The sequence below is a fragment of the Danio rerio genome, chromosome 16 (genome assembly GCF_052040795.2).
Source record: "Danio rerio strain M-AB ecotype USA chromosome 16, GRCz13ab, whole genome shotgun sequence".
Lineage (NCBI taxonomy): Eukaryota > Metazoa > Chordata > Actinopteri > Cypriniformes > Danionidae > Danio > Danio rerio.
Window position 1 is genome coordinate 59,061,096 of NC_141036.1, and position 12,592 is coordinate 59,073,687.

General features: G+C 40.1%; 3 protein-coding genes across 49 annotated transcripts in view; 2 read left to right on the top strand and 1 right to left on the bottom strand.

Annotated features, from left to right (window-relative positions):
• smpd5 (sphingomyelin phosphodiesterase 5) overlaps positions 1-12,592 on the top strand; it is a 706,732-nt gene that overhangs the window by 596,667 nt on the left and 97,473 nt on the right. The gene's annotated exons all lie outside the window — the stretch shown is intronic.
• The window catches only part of kif13a (kinesin family member 13A), a 118,579-nt gene that overhangs the window by 97,944 nt on the left and 8,043 nt on the right, over positions 1-12,592 (top strand). For 25 of the 47 annotated variants that reach the window (XM_087287940.1, XM_087287903.1, XM_087287919.1 and 22 more), the window contains 7 exons: positions 773-949; positions 3,626-3,718; positions 3,895-4,047; positions 5,919-5,996; positions 6,627-6,680; positions 11,221-11,284; positions 11,372-11,517. In XM_087287940.1, the coding sequence (XP_087144066.1) occupies positions 773-949; positions 3,626-3,718; positions 3,895-4,047; positions 5,919-5,996; positions 6,627-6,680; positions 11,221-11,284; positions 11,372-11,517 (765 nt within the window). Of the gene's footprint in view, positions 1-772; positions 950-3,625; positions 3,719-3,894; positions 4,048-5,918; positions 5,997-6,626; positions 6,696-11,220; positions 11,285-11,371; positions 11,518-12,592 lie in introns of all 47 variants that reach the window. The other 22 variants (XM_087287901.1, XM_087287917.1, XM_087287906.1 and 19 more) reach the window with 2 other exon arrangements.
• LOC103908992 (serine/threonine-protein kinase pim-2-like) overlaps positions 1-12,592 on the bottom strand; it is a 202,995-nt gene that overhangs the window by 81,313 nt on the left and 109,090 nt on the right. The gene's annotated exons all lie outside the window — the stretch shown is intronic.

Consider the following 12,592-nt stretch of genomic DNA (forward strand, 5'->3'; position numbering starts at 1 on the left):
CAACATATGCAGGTTCTGTTCACTAAAGTAGACACGTGCATCTATCATTAAGTAAAGCGCGCGCGGCCTCTCTGTGATAACAGCTCACATCACGTGTGATTTCCCGGCCGCGAAAACATCATTTTATTTATATATATATATATATATATATATATATATATATATATATATATATATATATATATTTATATATATATATATATATATATATATATATATATATATATATATATATATATATATATATATATATATATATATAAATATATATATAGAAATATATATCATTAATAAATATATTAAGAATTTTTTACATGCTGATCTAATGTAATTAGTGACAATACTAGTAATAATAATCACTCAAAAATAATATAAAATATCACTCAAATCACTCAGTCAAAAATAATAAATAAGGCGCCTAATTATGGGCCTAAAATGAAGTTGCCTTAGACACACAAACACACACAGTACTCTGATGCATCTAAATCAATGAGAATAGTTTTTAAAATGGATAAAATATACATTTATTTGCTTTTATTTATGACTTATTTTGTTCAAAACAATGTGTTTATATGTTAATCTAATTAAATTAATCAGTGAGGGTTATAAAAAGTGCAAATATAATCTAATCTTGTGTATATATAGTGTAAAACAAAGTAAGTTTTTACTTCAATTGTTAAATGGGAGCTGAAAAGTTTGTGTGATTCATACTTTGATGACTTTCTTCTCTTTGTGTGTGTGTGTGTGTGTGTGTGTGTGGTGATGTTGTCAGGTGTCAGCTGTCTGTTCGTGGGACTCCTCCATCCACGACTCCATCCACCTGAACCGCATCACAGCAGCGAACGAGCGCGTTTACCTGATCGTCAAGGCAGCGGTTCAGCTCAGCCACCCGGCCTGTGTGGAGCTGCTGCTGCGCAAGAGGATCGCTGTCAACATCTACAACAAACAGGTCTCAATACACTACACACTACACTCTGCACCTGCATCCTCATCTCACTTCCTTCCCATCTTAACATGTGTCAATTATTTCCGGTCACACTTTACAATAAGGTTTCATTAGTGAGTGTATTTACTAACATGAACTAATTATGAGCAATACTTGTGCAGCATTTATTAATCACAGTTCAACATTCACTAATGCATTAGTAACATCCAAATTCATGATTGTTGAATGAGTTAACATGAGCTAACAATGAACTTTATTAACTAACATGAACAAATGTTGTATTAAATGTAATGCTCATTGCTTGTTCATGTTAGTAAATGCATTAAGTAACATTAACTAATACGACCTGATTGTGAAGTGTGACCTTAATTGCATTACTATTATTTGCATTTGACTTGTTTTCACTGGTAGATCAAGAGTGATATTCAGGTTTTTTTCCTCCTTCTATTTGTTACACACATTTAAACTATTGTATGTTATATCAAAATACCCTTGCATACACTCACCGGCCACTTTATTAGGTACACCTGTCTAACTGCTCGTTAACGCACATTTCTAATCAGCCAATCACATGGCAGCAGCTCAATGCATTTAGGCATGTAGACATGGTCAAGACGATCTGCTGCAGTTCAAACTGAGCATCAGAATGGGGTGGAAAGGGGATTTAAGTGACTTTGAACGTGGCATGGTTGTTGGTGGCAGCAGGCTGCTCTGAGTATTTCAGAAACTGCTGATCTACTGGGATTTTCACGCACAACCATCTCTAGAGTTTACCCTATTGGTCTGACAAAGAGGAAATATCCAGTGAGCGGCAGTTCTGTGGGCGCAAATGCCTTGTTGATGCCAGAGGTCAGAGGAGAATGGCCAGACTGGCTCCAGCTGATAGAAAGGCAACAGTAACTCAAATAAGCACTCGCTACAACCGAGCTCTGCAGAAGAGCATCTCTGAAAGAAATAATTATTATTATTAATAGTTGGACACTCAAGACTCACACGCGCATGTCTAATGAAATGGGAAGAAAAACCTATTTGTGATCTGTGTTTTTAAATGATGTTAGAGAATATTTTTATTCGGGAAATATTTTAAGTAAAATGTTTGAAAAGGAGCGAGGCAGTGGCGCAGTAGGTAGTGCTGTCGCCTCACAGCAGGAAGGACACTGGTTCGAGCCTCGGCTCAGTTGGCGTTTCTGTGTGGAGTTTGCATGTTCTCCCTGCGTTCGCGTGGGTTTCCTCCGGGTGCTCCGGTTTCCCCCACAGTCCAAAGACATGCGGTACAGGTGAATTGGGTAGGCTAAATTGTCCGTAGTGTATGAGTGTGTGTGTGAATGTGTGTGTGGATGTTTCCCAGAGATGGGTTTCGGCTGAAAAAAACGGTAAAAACTTGCTGGATAAGTTGGCGGTTCATTCCGCTGTGGCGACCCCGGATTAATAAACGGACTAAGCCAACAAGAAAATGAATGAATGAATGATTTTAAAGGTGCCTTCTGGACCAATTTTAAAAAATATTTATCTTTAATCAAACTAAAAGATTGTATATGACTGTTTTCAGTGTTGTTGCTTCTTGTATGTTTTTTGTTGGGTGTTTTTTTTTTACAATGTATGTTTGTTAAGAAACTGATATGATTACATATTATATATTTTAGTATATGTTTTTGCCATGAATATAGCCAATGCTGCTGATATGGCATTAAAACCTAAATAAATAAAACATCAATAAATAGGAGCATCTCTGAACACACAACACGTCCAACCTTGAGGCGGATGGGCTACAGCAGCAGAAGACCACACCGGGTGCCGCTCCTGTCAGCTAAGAACAGGAAACTGAGGCTACAATTCACACAGACTCACCAAAACTGGACAATAGAAGATTGGAGAAACGTTGCTGCTCTGATGAGTCTCCATTTCTGCTCACACATTCGGATGCTCGGGTCAGAATCTGGCATCAACAACATGAAAGCATGGATCATCCTGCCTTGTATCAGCGGTTCAGGCTGGTGGTGGTGGTGTAATGGTGTGGGGGAGATTTTCTTGGCACACTTTGGGCTCATTAGTACCGATTGAGCATGGTGTTAACGCCACAGCCTACCTGAGTATTGCTGCTGACCATGTCCATCCCTTTATGAGCACAGTGTCTCCATCTTCTGATGGCTACTTCCAGCAGGATAACGCACCATGTCATGAAGCTCAATCATCTCAGACTGGTTTCTTGAACATGACGATGAGTTCACTGTACTCAAATGGCCTCCACAGTCACCAGAGCTCAATCCAATAGAGCAGCTTTGGGATGTGGTGGAGCGGGAGATTGGCATCATGGATGTGCAGCCGACAAATCTGCAGCAACTGTGTGATGCTATCATGTCAATATGGAGGAAATCTCTGAGGAATATTTCCAGTACCTTTTTGACTCTACACCATGATGACAGTAAATAATATTAGACTAGATATTCTTCAAGACACTAGTATTCAGCTTAAAGTGACATTTAAAGGCTTAACTACTTTAATTAGGCTCATTAGGCAGTGTTCTTGCTCTGTTAAACAGCAAGAATAGATTTTTAAAGTGTGATTAGATGTACAGTATGATCGGTGTGTAAATGTTAATGTGTGTGTGTGTGTGTGTGTGTGTGTGTGTGTGTGTGTGTGTGTGTGTGTGTGTGTGTGTGTGTGTGTGTGTGTGTGTAGAGTTTCACTCAGAGTCTGAAGAGACGGATGTCGCTGAAAAACATGCTTTACTCCTGTGGAGTGACGTATGAGATCGTCTCCAATATACCAAAGGTACACACACATGCACACACACACACATCGTCGGCTCTTCATATGAGTGTTTTTGAACACACACACACACATTTACTCACTCACATCATCAGCAATGCCTCTTGTAATATCTGTGTCATACACAATTCATTACACACACTTGTTTTCTGATATATCACACACACACACACACGCAGGCGTCTGAGGAGCCGGAGGAGCGTGAGACTCTGGCCCTGATGGCGGCACGAGGAGAAAACGAGGAGACGCGAGACGGAGAGACGTACATCGAGAAATACACCAGAGGAGTGCTGGAGGTGGACAATATACTGTGCCTGGACAGACTCAGACAGGTGACACACACACACACACACACACACACACACACACACACACACTCTTAGACTAATACGAACAGAGTCGTATACATGCACACATACTCACACACACACACACACACACACACACACACACACACACACACACACAAATACATACAGAGTCGTATACACACGCACACATGAATAGACAGAGTTGAATACACACATACAGCAAATACACACACAGAGACAGACATACGCACACACACACACACTCACAGACACACACATACATACATACATAGAAAACACACCAACATACATACAGGCTCGTATACACACACACACAAATGCACACATACACACACACACACACACCCACACCCACAAATACAGAGTCATATACATACGCACACATGAATAGGCAGAGTTGAATACACACATACAGCACATACACACAAATACACATGGAGGCACACACAGAGACACACAAATATAACATATACACACACTCACAGACATACACACACTCATAAATACATACACACACAGAGAGAAAAACATACACACACATACTCACAGACATACACACACACACACACACACACACTCATAAATACATACACACACAAATACACACACAGAGAGAAAAACATACACAGACATACACACACACATACACACACTCATAAATACATACACACACAAATACACACACAGAGAAAAACATACACACACATACTCACAGACATACACACACACATACACACACTCATAAATACATACACACACAAATACACACACAGAGAGACAAACATACATAGACACACACACCACTACCACAGACGCACACATACACACACTCATAAATACATACACAAACAAATACACACACAGAGACAAACATACATAGACACACACACCACTACACACACATACACACACTCATAAATACATACACAAATACACACACAGAGACCGCTACACACTCACACAGACACACACACACACATACACACACTCATAAATACATACACACACACAAATACACACACAGAGAGACAAACAGACACACACACACATACACACAAACTCATAAATACATACACACACAAATACAAACACAGAGAGACAAACATAAACGGACGCACACACCGCTACACTCTCACACAGACATACACACACACACACATACACAAACTCATAAATACATACACACACAAATACACACACAGAGACAAACATACACAGACACACACACACCGCTACACACTCACAGATATACACACACACACATACACACACTCATAAATACATACACACACAAATACACACACAGAGAGACAAACATACACAGACACACACACACCTCTACACACTCAGACATACACACACACACATACACACACTCATAAATACCTACACACACAAATACACACACAGAGACAAACATACACAGACACACACACACCGCTACACACTCACAGATATACACACACACACATACACACACTCATAAATACATACACACACAAATACACACACAGAGAGACAAACATACACAGACACACACACACCTCTACACACTCAGACATACACACACACACATACACACACTCATAAATACCTACACACACAAATACACAGACACACACACCGCTACACTCTCACACAGACACACACACTCACATACATACACACACTCATAAATACATACACACACACACACACTCACAGACACACACATACATAGATAACACGCCGACATACATACAGGCTCGTATACACACATACAAAGAGATAAACACAGAGAAACACACATAACATACACATACACACAGTCTGCGGGAGATTTTATTTGTGTGTGCTTGCTTGTGTGTGTGTGTGTGTGTGTGTTTATTCAGGCCGTGACAGTGAAGGAGGCTCTCTCTGCGAAAGGCAAACACATCCGCCGCAGTCTCAGCACACCAAACGTCCAGCACGTAAGAACACACACACCTGTCTCAACACAATCGCAGACACTACATGAGTACACATGACATCACTGCGCACATCATTACATTACAAGAACAATAACAACATTCCGACACACACTTAGTGAGTTAAGATCATCAAAAATAATATCATTCAAATAAGGGCGGCACAGTGGCTCGTTGGGCTGGCTCACAGCAAGAAGGTCGCTGGTTCGAGCCTCGGCTGGGTCAGTTGGCATCTCAGTGTGTAGTTAGCATGTTCTCCCTGCGTTCCCGTGGGTTTCCTCCGGGTGCTCCGGTTTCCCCCACAGTCCAAACACATGCGGTACAGGTGAATTAGTTGGGCTAAATTAGTAGTGTATGAGTGTGAATGAAGTGTATGGATGTTTTCCAGTATTGGGTTGCAGCTGGAAGGGCATCTGCTGCGTGAAACATGTGCTGGATAAGTTGGCGGTTCATTCCGCTGTGGCGACCCCTGATTAATAAAGGGACTAAGCCAAAAAGAAAATTACATTTGAAAATAAATATAAATAATTTGAATAAAATATTGCACATTTTCATATTTATTATTGCACTTTTTTTTTAGTTTTCCTTTACATTTTTTTTTTTACTTTAACATGCTCATATATGTTTTTCTAGAGCTCTAGTTGTAAATCAGACGGCCGGACGGGTTGTGAGGATGAAGATGTGAAGGTCAGTGAACAGACGGTTTGTATAAAGGCTTTATACTTCTCCATGAAGCGCACGTGTATGTTCCGGCCAAGCGGCAACCTCCCGCTCTCTCTCAGGAAGCCAATACTGAAGTAACTAAAACTGCAATTCATCCGAAATTCCGCTAGTCCTGGCCGCTCCTGCTCCAAAACAGAGCAAATTTCAATTGAGCCCACTGTTAGAATGGCCAACTTTACAGCAGAAAAAAAGGTGTTTACAGCCTGGTACAAAAAAAGATTTTGGTTAATACAGCTAATATTACCCTTCATGACAACTGTGAGGGGGGTGAATTTATTTACAACTCATCCGTTTCCTTTATATTAAGTTATATTAAGTTTGCATAATTAAGGGCGTGGCCACTTGAGTGACAGCTAGATCTCGTTGGTCGTCGTCACGTCACCTCAGCTGAATCCTGCAGATCAGCCACTGAACTCGGCATATTTATCGTATTTCTGTGTTGTTTTATGTGGCTTTACACAGTCAACTGCCTTTTGGACTTGTTTCCTACAATTATTAGATGGCTTGGCATGCTGAGTGCACTTAATTGTGCTCACAAACCATTCACATGCCCTTCGTTTCCCATGTGAGTAAAGTTATATACTTATATTACATCTCTATACATGTATTTGTTTTATTTAAGATCATTTATCGTTTATATTTATATTTAGAGCTGTAATGCACTCCAGAATCTGACGAATTGATTAGCTGTAGGCTGTAGAACAGTCATCTGAAACGTTGTCATACAGTGTTATGCTGGATTTCATCAATAGTCTTGCATTAACTAACACAGACTATATCTGAAGTGTTTGGAAGTAATTTGCGTTTTCCTCCTTTGGGAAAACATCATAAGAACAATGTTTAGTAGCTCAATGTGTTACAGCAGTGTTTTTAAAAGTCTAAACCAGTGGTCACCAAACTTGTTCCTGGAGGGCCGGTGTCCTGCAGATTTTACCTCCAACCCTAATCAAACACACCTGAACAAGCTAATCAAGCTCTTACTTGGTATACTTAAAACATCTAGGCAGGTGTGTTGAGGGAAGTTGGAACTAAACATTGCAGGGACACCGGCCCTCCAGGACCAGGATTGGTGACCCCTGGTCTAAACACTTTATTGATATAGTGTACAGCCAAGCACGTGGTCAGAATACAAACGAGTCACAGGTGATGAAGTATTAAGCGTTCTCCCAAAGTAAAGTGTGTCTAAACCAGGTCCAAGCTAAATACCAGCAGGTGTCTGTAGCTCCGCCCACTCTCCGCCTCTTTGCCCTTGTTTGGTATCCCGCCGTGAGTGTGATGACACGCGAACAAAATGGCGACGGTTGGCTGCGCCTACTTGTGGCTTCTTTTGCGCTCTTTAATAGAAACCTATGGGTGACGTCACGGATACTACGTCAATATATTTTAGTCTATGGTTCTGGCGCAGGTGGTCGCATCGCCCTCACCGTACCTGATGCCGATGTGCACCTCTCAAAAATGTAATTACACTTCACAACCAGTGCCAGCGCATCTATAGAGGCGTCCCAGGTGGTCGCCTAGAGCAGGGGTTTTCAAACAGTGAACAAAGGTGGGTTGCGCAGTGTCACATAAGGGTGCATACTGCAGCTGTATTTACATTGCGGTGAATCAAAACCAGTACGATTGACGGCAATAACTTAAAAACCTCTTACCCTAAAAATATCTAAAGTGTGTTTCCTACAAAAAGACAAAGCTGGTTATGTCTCACAGCTGTTTTTTTCTTTTTATTCGCTTGACATTACGAGCACTGCTCTGTTTGAGCCCTCGCAATCTGCGTTTAGCCGGTAGAGCTCGCGCAGAGCGGAGCTCTCAGTAAGGGACCGTCGGAAAAGTGCTTATTTTTTTCTTTTTTTTGTTTTTGCTCCGTTCTGCGTGTTTTATTTTAAACACTACTAATTTTCTCTTAAATGAGCACAAACAGTTACTAAAGTAGTCGAATGCTTCATTATAGATCTGTGCATTCTTACATGAACACCTCTGTTATCAAACAAAACACAATGAGAGATTCATTTGCTGCTCTTCTCTAAATAACTATAGTCACTTTAATCAATATGCAAATACAATTAAAAGTGAAGTAGATTTCATATCTTTATTAAATTTCTGGATAGGTCATTGATTTTAATAGGCTAAACCTTTTATTTTATTGTCAATATTTTCTAATATTTGCTCTGTATTCTATCATTTGAAGCTATTTGTTGTCCCATATTTTTTCCATCCCAACGTTGACAGATTGCTAATCAATAAATAGCTATAGTGCTATCTGTTAGTGTTAATGTCAGCTTATGTTATGGAAGGCATAGATGTTATGGAAAACAGTAATAGTAATGTAACTTCCCCCATCAGTCCTTCCTCAAGCAAATGTGTAAGTATTAGATCTATTCAGCGATAATGTTAATGGCATTGGCATATTTATCTGACGTTTTCCCAGCTTGTAGTAGTCGATCAAAAAGCGATTTAGTTTCTTATGACTACACCAGCAGTGGAGTTTACTGCGATGTGACGGGGCTTGATCATAATCAAGGGGCTTGATCAATTGATCATATTCTCCTCTGAAAAAGAAGAGGATCTTCATCAACAAAAAAATGATCAGAGTTACAGCCAGCATCCCACAAAAAGCACTTCGAGCCTCATTTTGTGCATATCAAATCGCAAAATCCAAAAAGCCGCACAATATATATTTTTGACTGCTTTGAATGGACACATTTTTTACATATTTTTCCATTAGAAAATATTATGGTGGGTCTTGAGATTGAATTTCTTGCCTAGGTGGGTCCCGGAATAAAAAAAGTTTGGGAATCCCTGGCCTAGAGCGACAGAATAGAGAGGGCGGCGTCCGTGTCAGTCCCCCACCACAACCCCCCATCCCCCGGTCCTCACTTTTGTCCCCAACAATTCCCCCTGTAATAATTTCAGACTTGCTCATCTTGCTCATCAGCTTGTCTGAGCGTAGCCTTTAGGAGGCGGATCTCAAGTCTGGCCTTGGATTGCTGCAGTTTGGTTTCAGTTGTTCCTCTGCCAGGTGAAGCTGTGCTTCTGCCCTTTCAGTCTCTTTTTGCAATTGTTGAAGGGGATTTTAAAAAATCAGTCATTACCATTCTTTACACTTTTTTGTTTATTCTGTAATCATTGCATGAGTGTATAGCAGTTAGTGACAGAATTAAATGTATTGTTTTTGGTTAGTTTTGACAGCTGTTCGGGGGATTATTTTATTAGGCCAAAATCTTTATAATTTGCTGTAGGCCTATAGTAAAAGGCTGAATACGTTAAAATCTAATCACTGTAGCCTGATGGATGAACAAACATAATTAAAATCTTATGAATAAATAGGATATCTTGTAAGATGGGGCGAAGCAGTGGCGCAGTAGGTAGTGCTGTCGCCTCACAACAGGAAGGTCGCTGGTTCGAGCCTCGGCTCAGTTGGCGTTTCTATGTGGAGTTTGCATGTTCTCCCTGCGTTCGCGTGGGTTTCCTCCGGGTGCTCGGGTTTCCCCCACAGTCCAAAGACATGCGGTACAGGTGAATTGGGTAGGCTAAATTGTCCGTAGTGTATGAGTGTGTGTGTGGATGATTCCCAGAGATGGGTTGCGGCTGGAAGGGCATCTGCTGCGTAAAAACTTGCTGAATCAGTTGGCGGTTCATTCCACTGTGGCGACCCCGGATTAATAAAGGGACTAAGCCTCGGCGTCAATAGCATAGCGTTTAGTGCGTCGACACATAGCACCAAGGTGCTCACGGCGACCTGAGTTCGATTCCCATCTAAAGGTCCTTTGCCGATCCTTCCCCTATCTCAGCTCCTCACACTTTCCTGTCTGTAAAATCTCCACTGTCCTATAAAGGCACTAAGCTGACAGGAAAATGAATGAATGAATGAATCTTGTAAAATGCTGCATGATCCACATATAGTAATATTCGATACATTTTTTAAGTTTTCATTACATTTAGCGCATGAAATCCACGCTGAATCCACCCTTCTGATGGGATCAGTTTAATCCAGATTTTCTGGATTAAACTGATCCAAATCCTAAAAAAAAGGTCTGAAAAACCCAAACTAAAGTTTTGATCTGGATCAAAATAAAGATTGAATTACGGGATCTAATCTGATTATGTAATCCGTTTTTTTCCTTTCGAAAAACCCATTTTCAAGATTTGTTCCAATCTCTTATCCAAAATCCTAGTGGATTACTTTTGAAAAACCGGGCCCAGCAGCTCAGACACTCTAATGGCTATTGGACAGACGGCTGCTTCTCACTCAGGGCTGCTGTTTATGCTAATGAGTGAGGCTAGTGGGCGGGGCTTTCCCCCTCTCATGACACGTACAAAGGGAGAATGTCAATCAAAGTGTTTCTGCAGACTAATTTAAATCAAATCTGATTATAAACAATAGAATTAAAACCAATGATAATATCTAATGTTTACCATCAGAGGCTGGAGATATTCACACACTGTGTTTAAACCCTTTATAAATGTAATCTTTGCATAAGTGTGTGTGTGTTTGTTTACTCTTCAGACTCAGTGTGATGCTCTGCCGGACGGCACTGAAGACACGCCGGTCAAAAGCAGAGAGAATGCTGGTATATGTTCATCTGATGTGTGTTGGGATTCTGTGTGTGTGTTTGCTGTGCATGTGAAGTGTGTATTCATGCACGTGTTCTCCTCAGGTGTGGAGAGTCCGGCGTTCTTCAGCTCCGCTGCGTTTAAGACTCTTTCACCACAGACACACAAGTTCATCAAGTCACTGCTGCCGCTGAAGGAGGAGGAGAAAACCAGACGCACACTGGAGGCACGACCACTGCTGGGACAACAGGTCTCACACACACACACACACATTTATACACATATACACATACATACATACACTCACACACATAAATATACACACTCATACATACATGTATACACAAATACTGTACATATACTCACACACATACAAACATACTCATCTTGAAACACACTCTCAGTGTCAAACTCATACATACACTTACACACACACACTCGTGCAAATATATATATATATATATATATATATATATATATATATATATATATATATATATATATATATATATATATACAAACACACAAATGTATACAAGCATATTTACATATATACACAAATACATATAATTATACATGCACACACACACACACACATACATACATACATACATACATACACACTGAAACACACACTCGCAGTCAAACTCATACACAATCACACACACTTATATGCACACACACTTTTATACACAGACACACTTATATGCACACACACAAACACTCATTACACACATACACACACATAACTTAATGTGTGTACATGCATACATAAACTCACACCGATACACAACACACTTTATGCATGCATGCATACATGCAAAAGCACACACACACACACCCTTATACACACACACACACACACACACACTCTTTTGCAAACATACACTCGTATATTCACCCACTTTTACACACTTGCAAACTTATATACACACACACACACACACTCACTCACACACTGAGTACAGTTTGTCTCATCTCACTCTTCACTCTCAGCTTCACCAGCTCAGTTGAGTCATTCTGTTTTTTTGTGCATTGCTTGTGTTTTCCCGCTGTTGTTTTTGTTTTCCTAAAATTATTTGACTTTGTTCCCAGCATGCCTCAGTTTCTCATCATCATTTATTCAGCCACTGGTTTATTCACACTCACCTGTGTGTGACTTAACATGTTGACCAGAGGAACCAGTTTACAATCCAGATTATTTTTACATGTGAAACAACAAAATACATGTCCTAAGCTACTCTTTTCCATGCAAAAAAAAAAATTATATTCATATATATATATATATATATATATATATATATATATATATATATATATATATA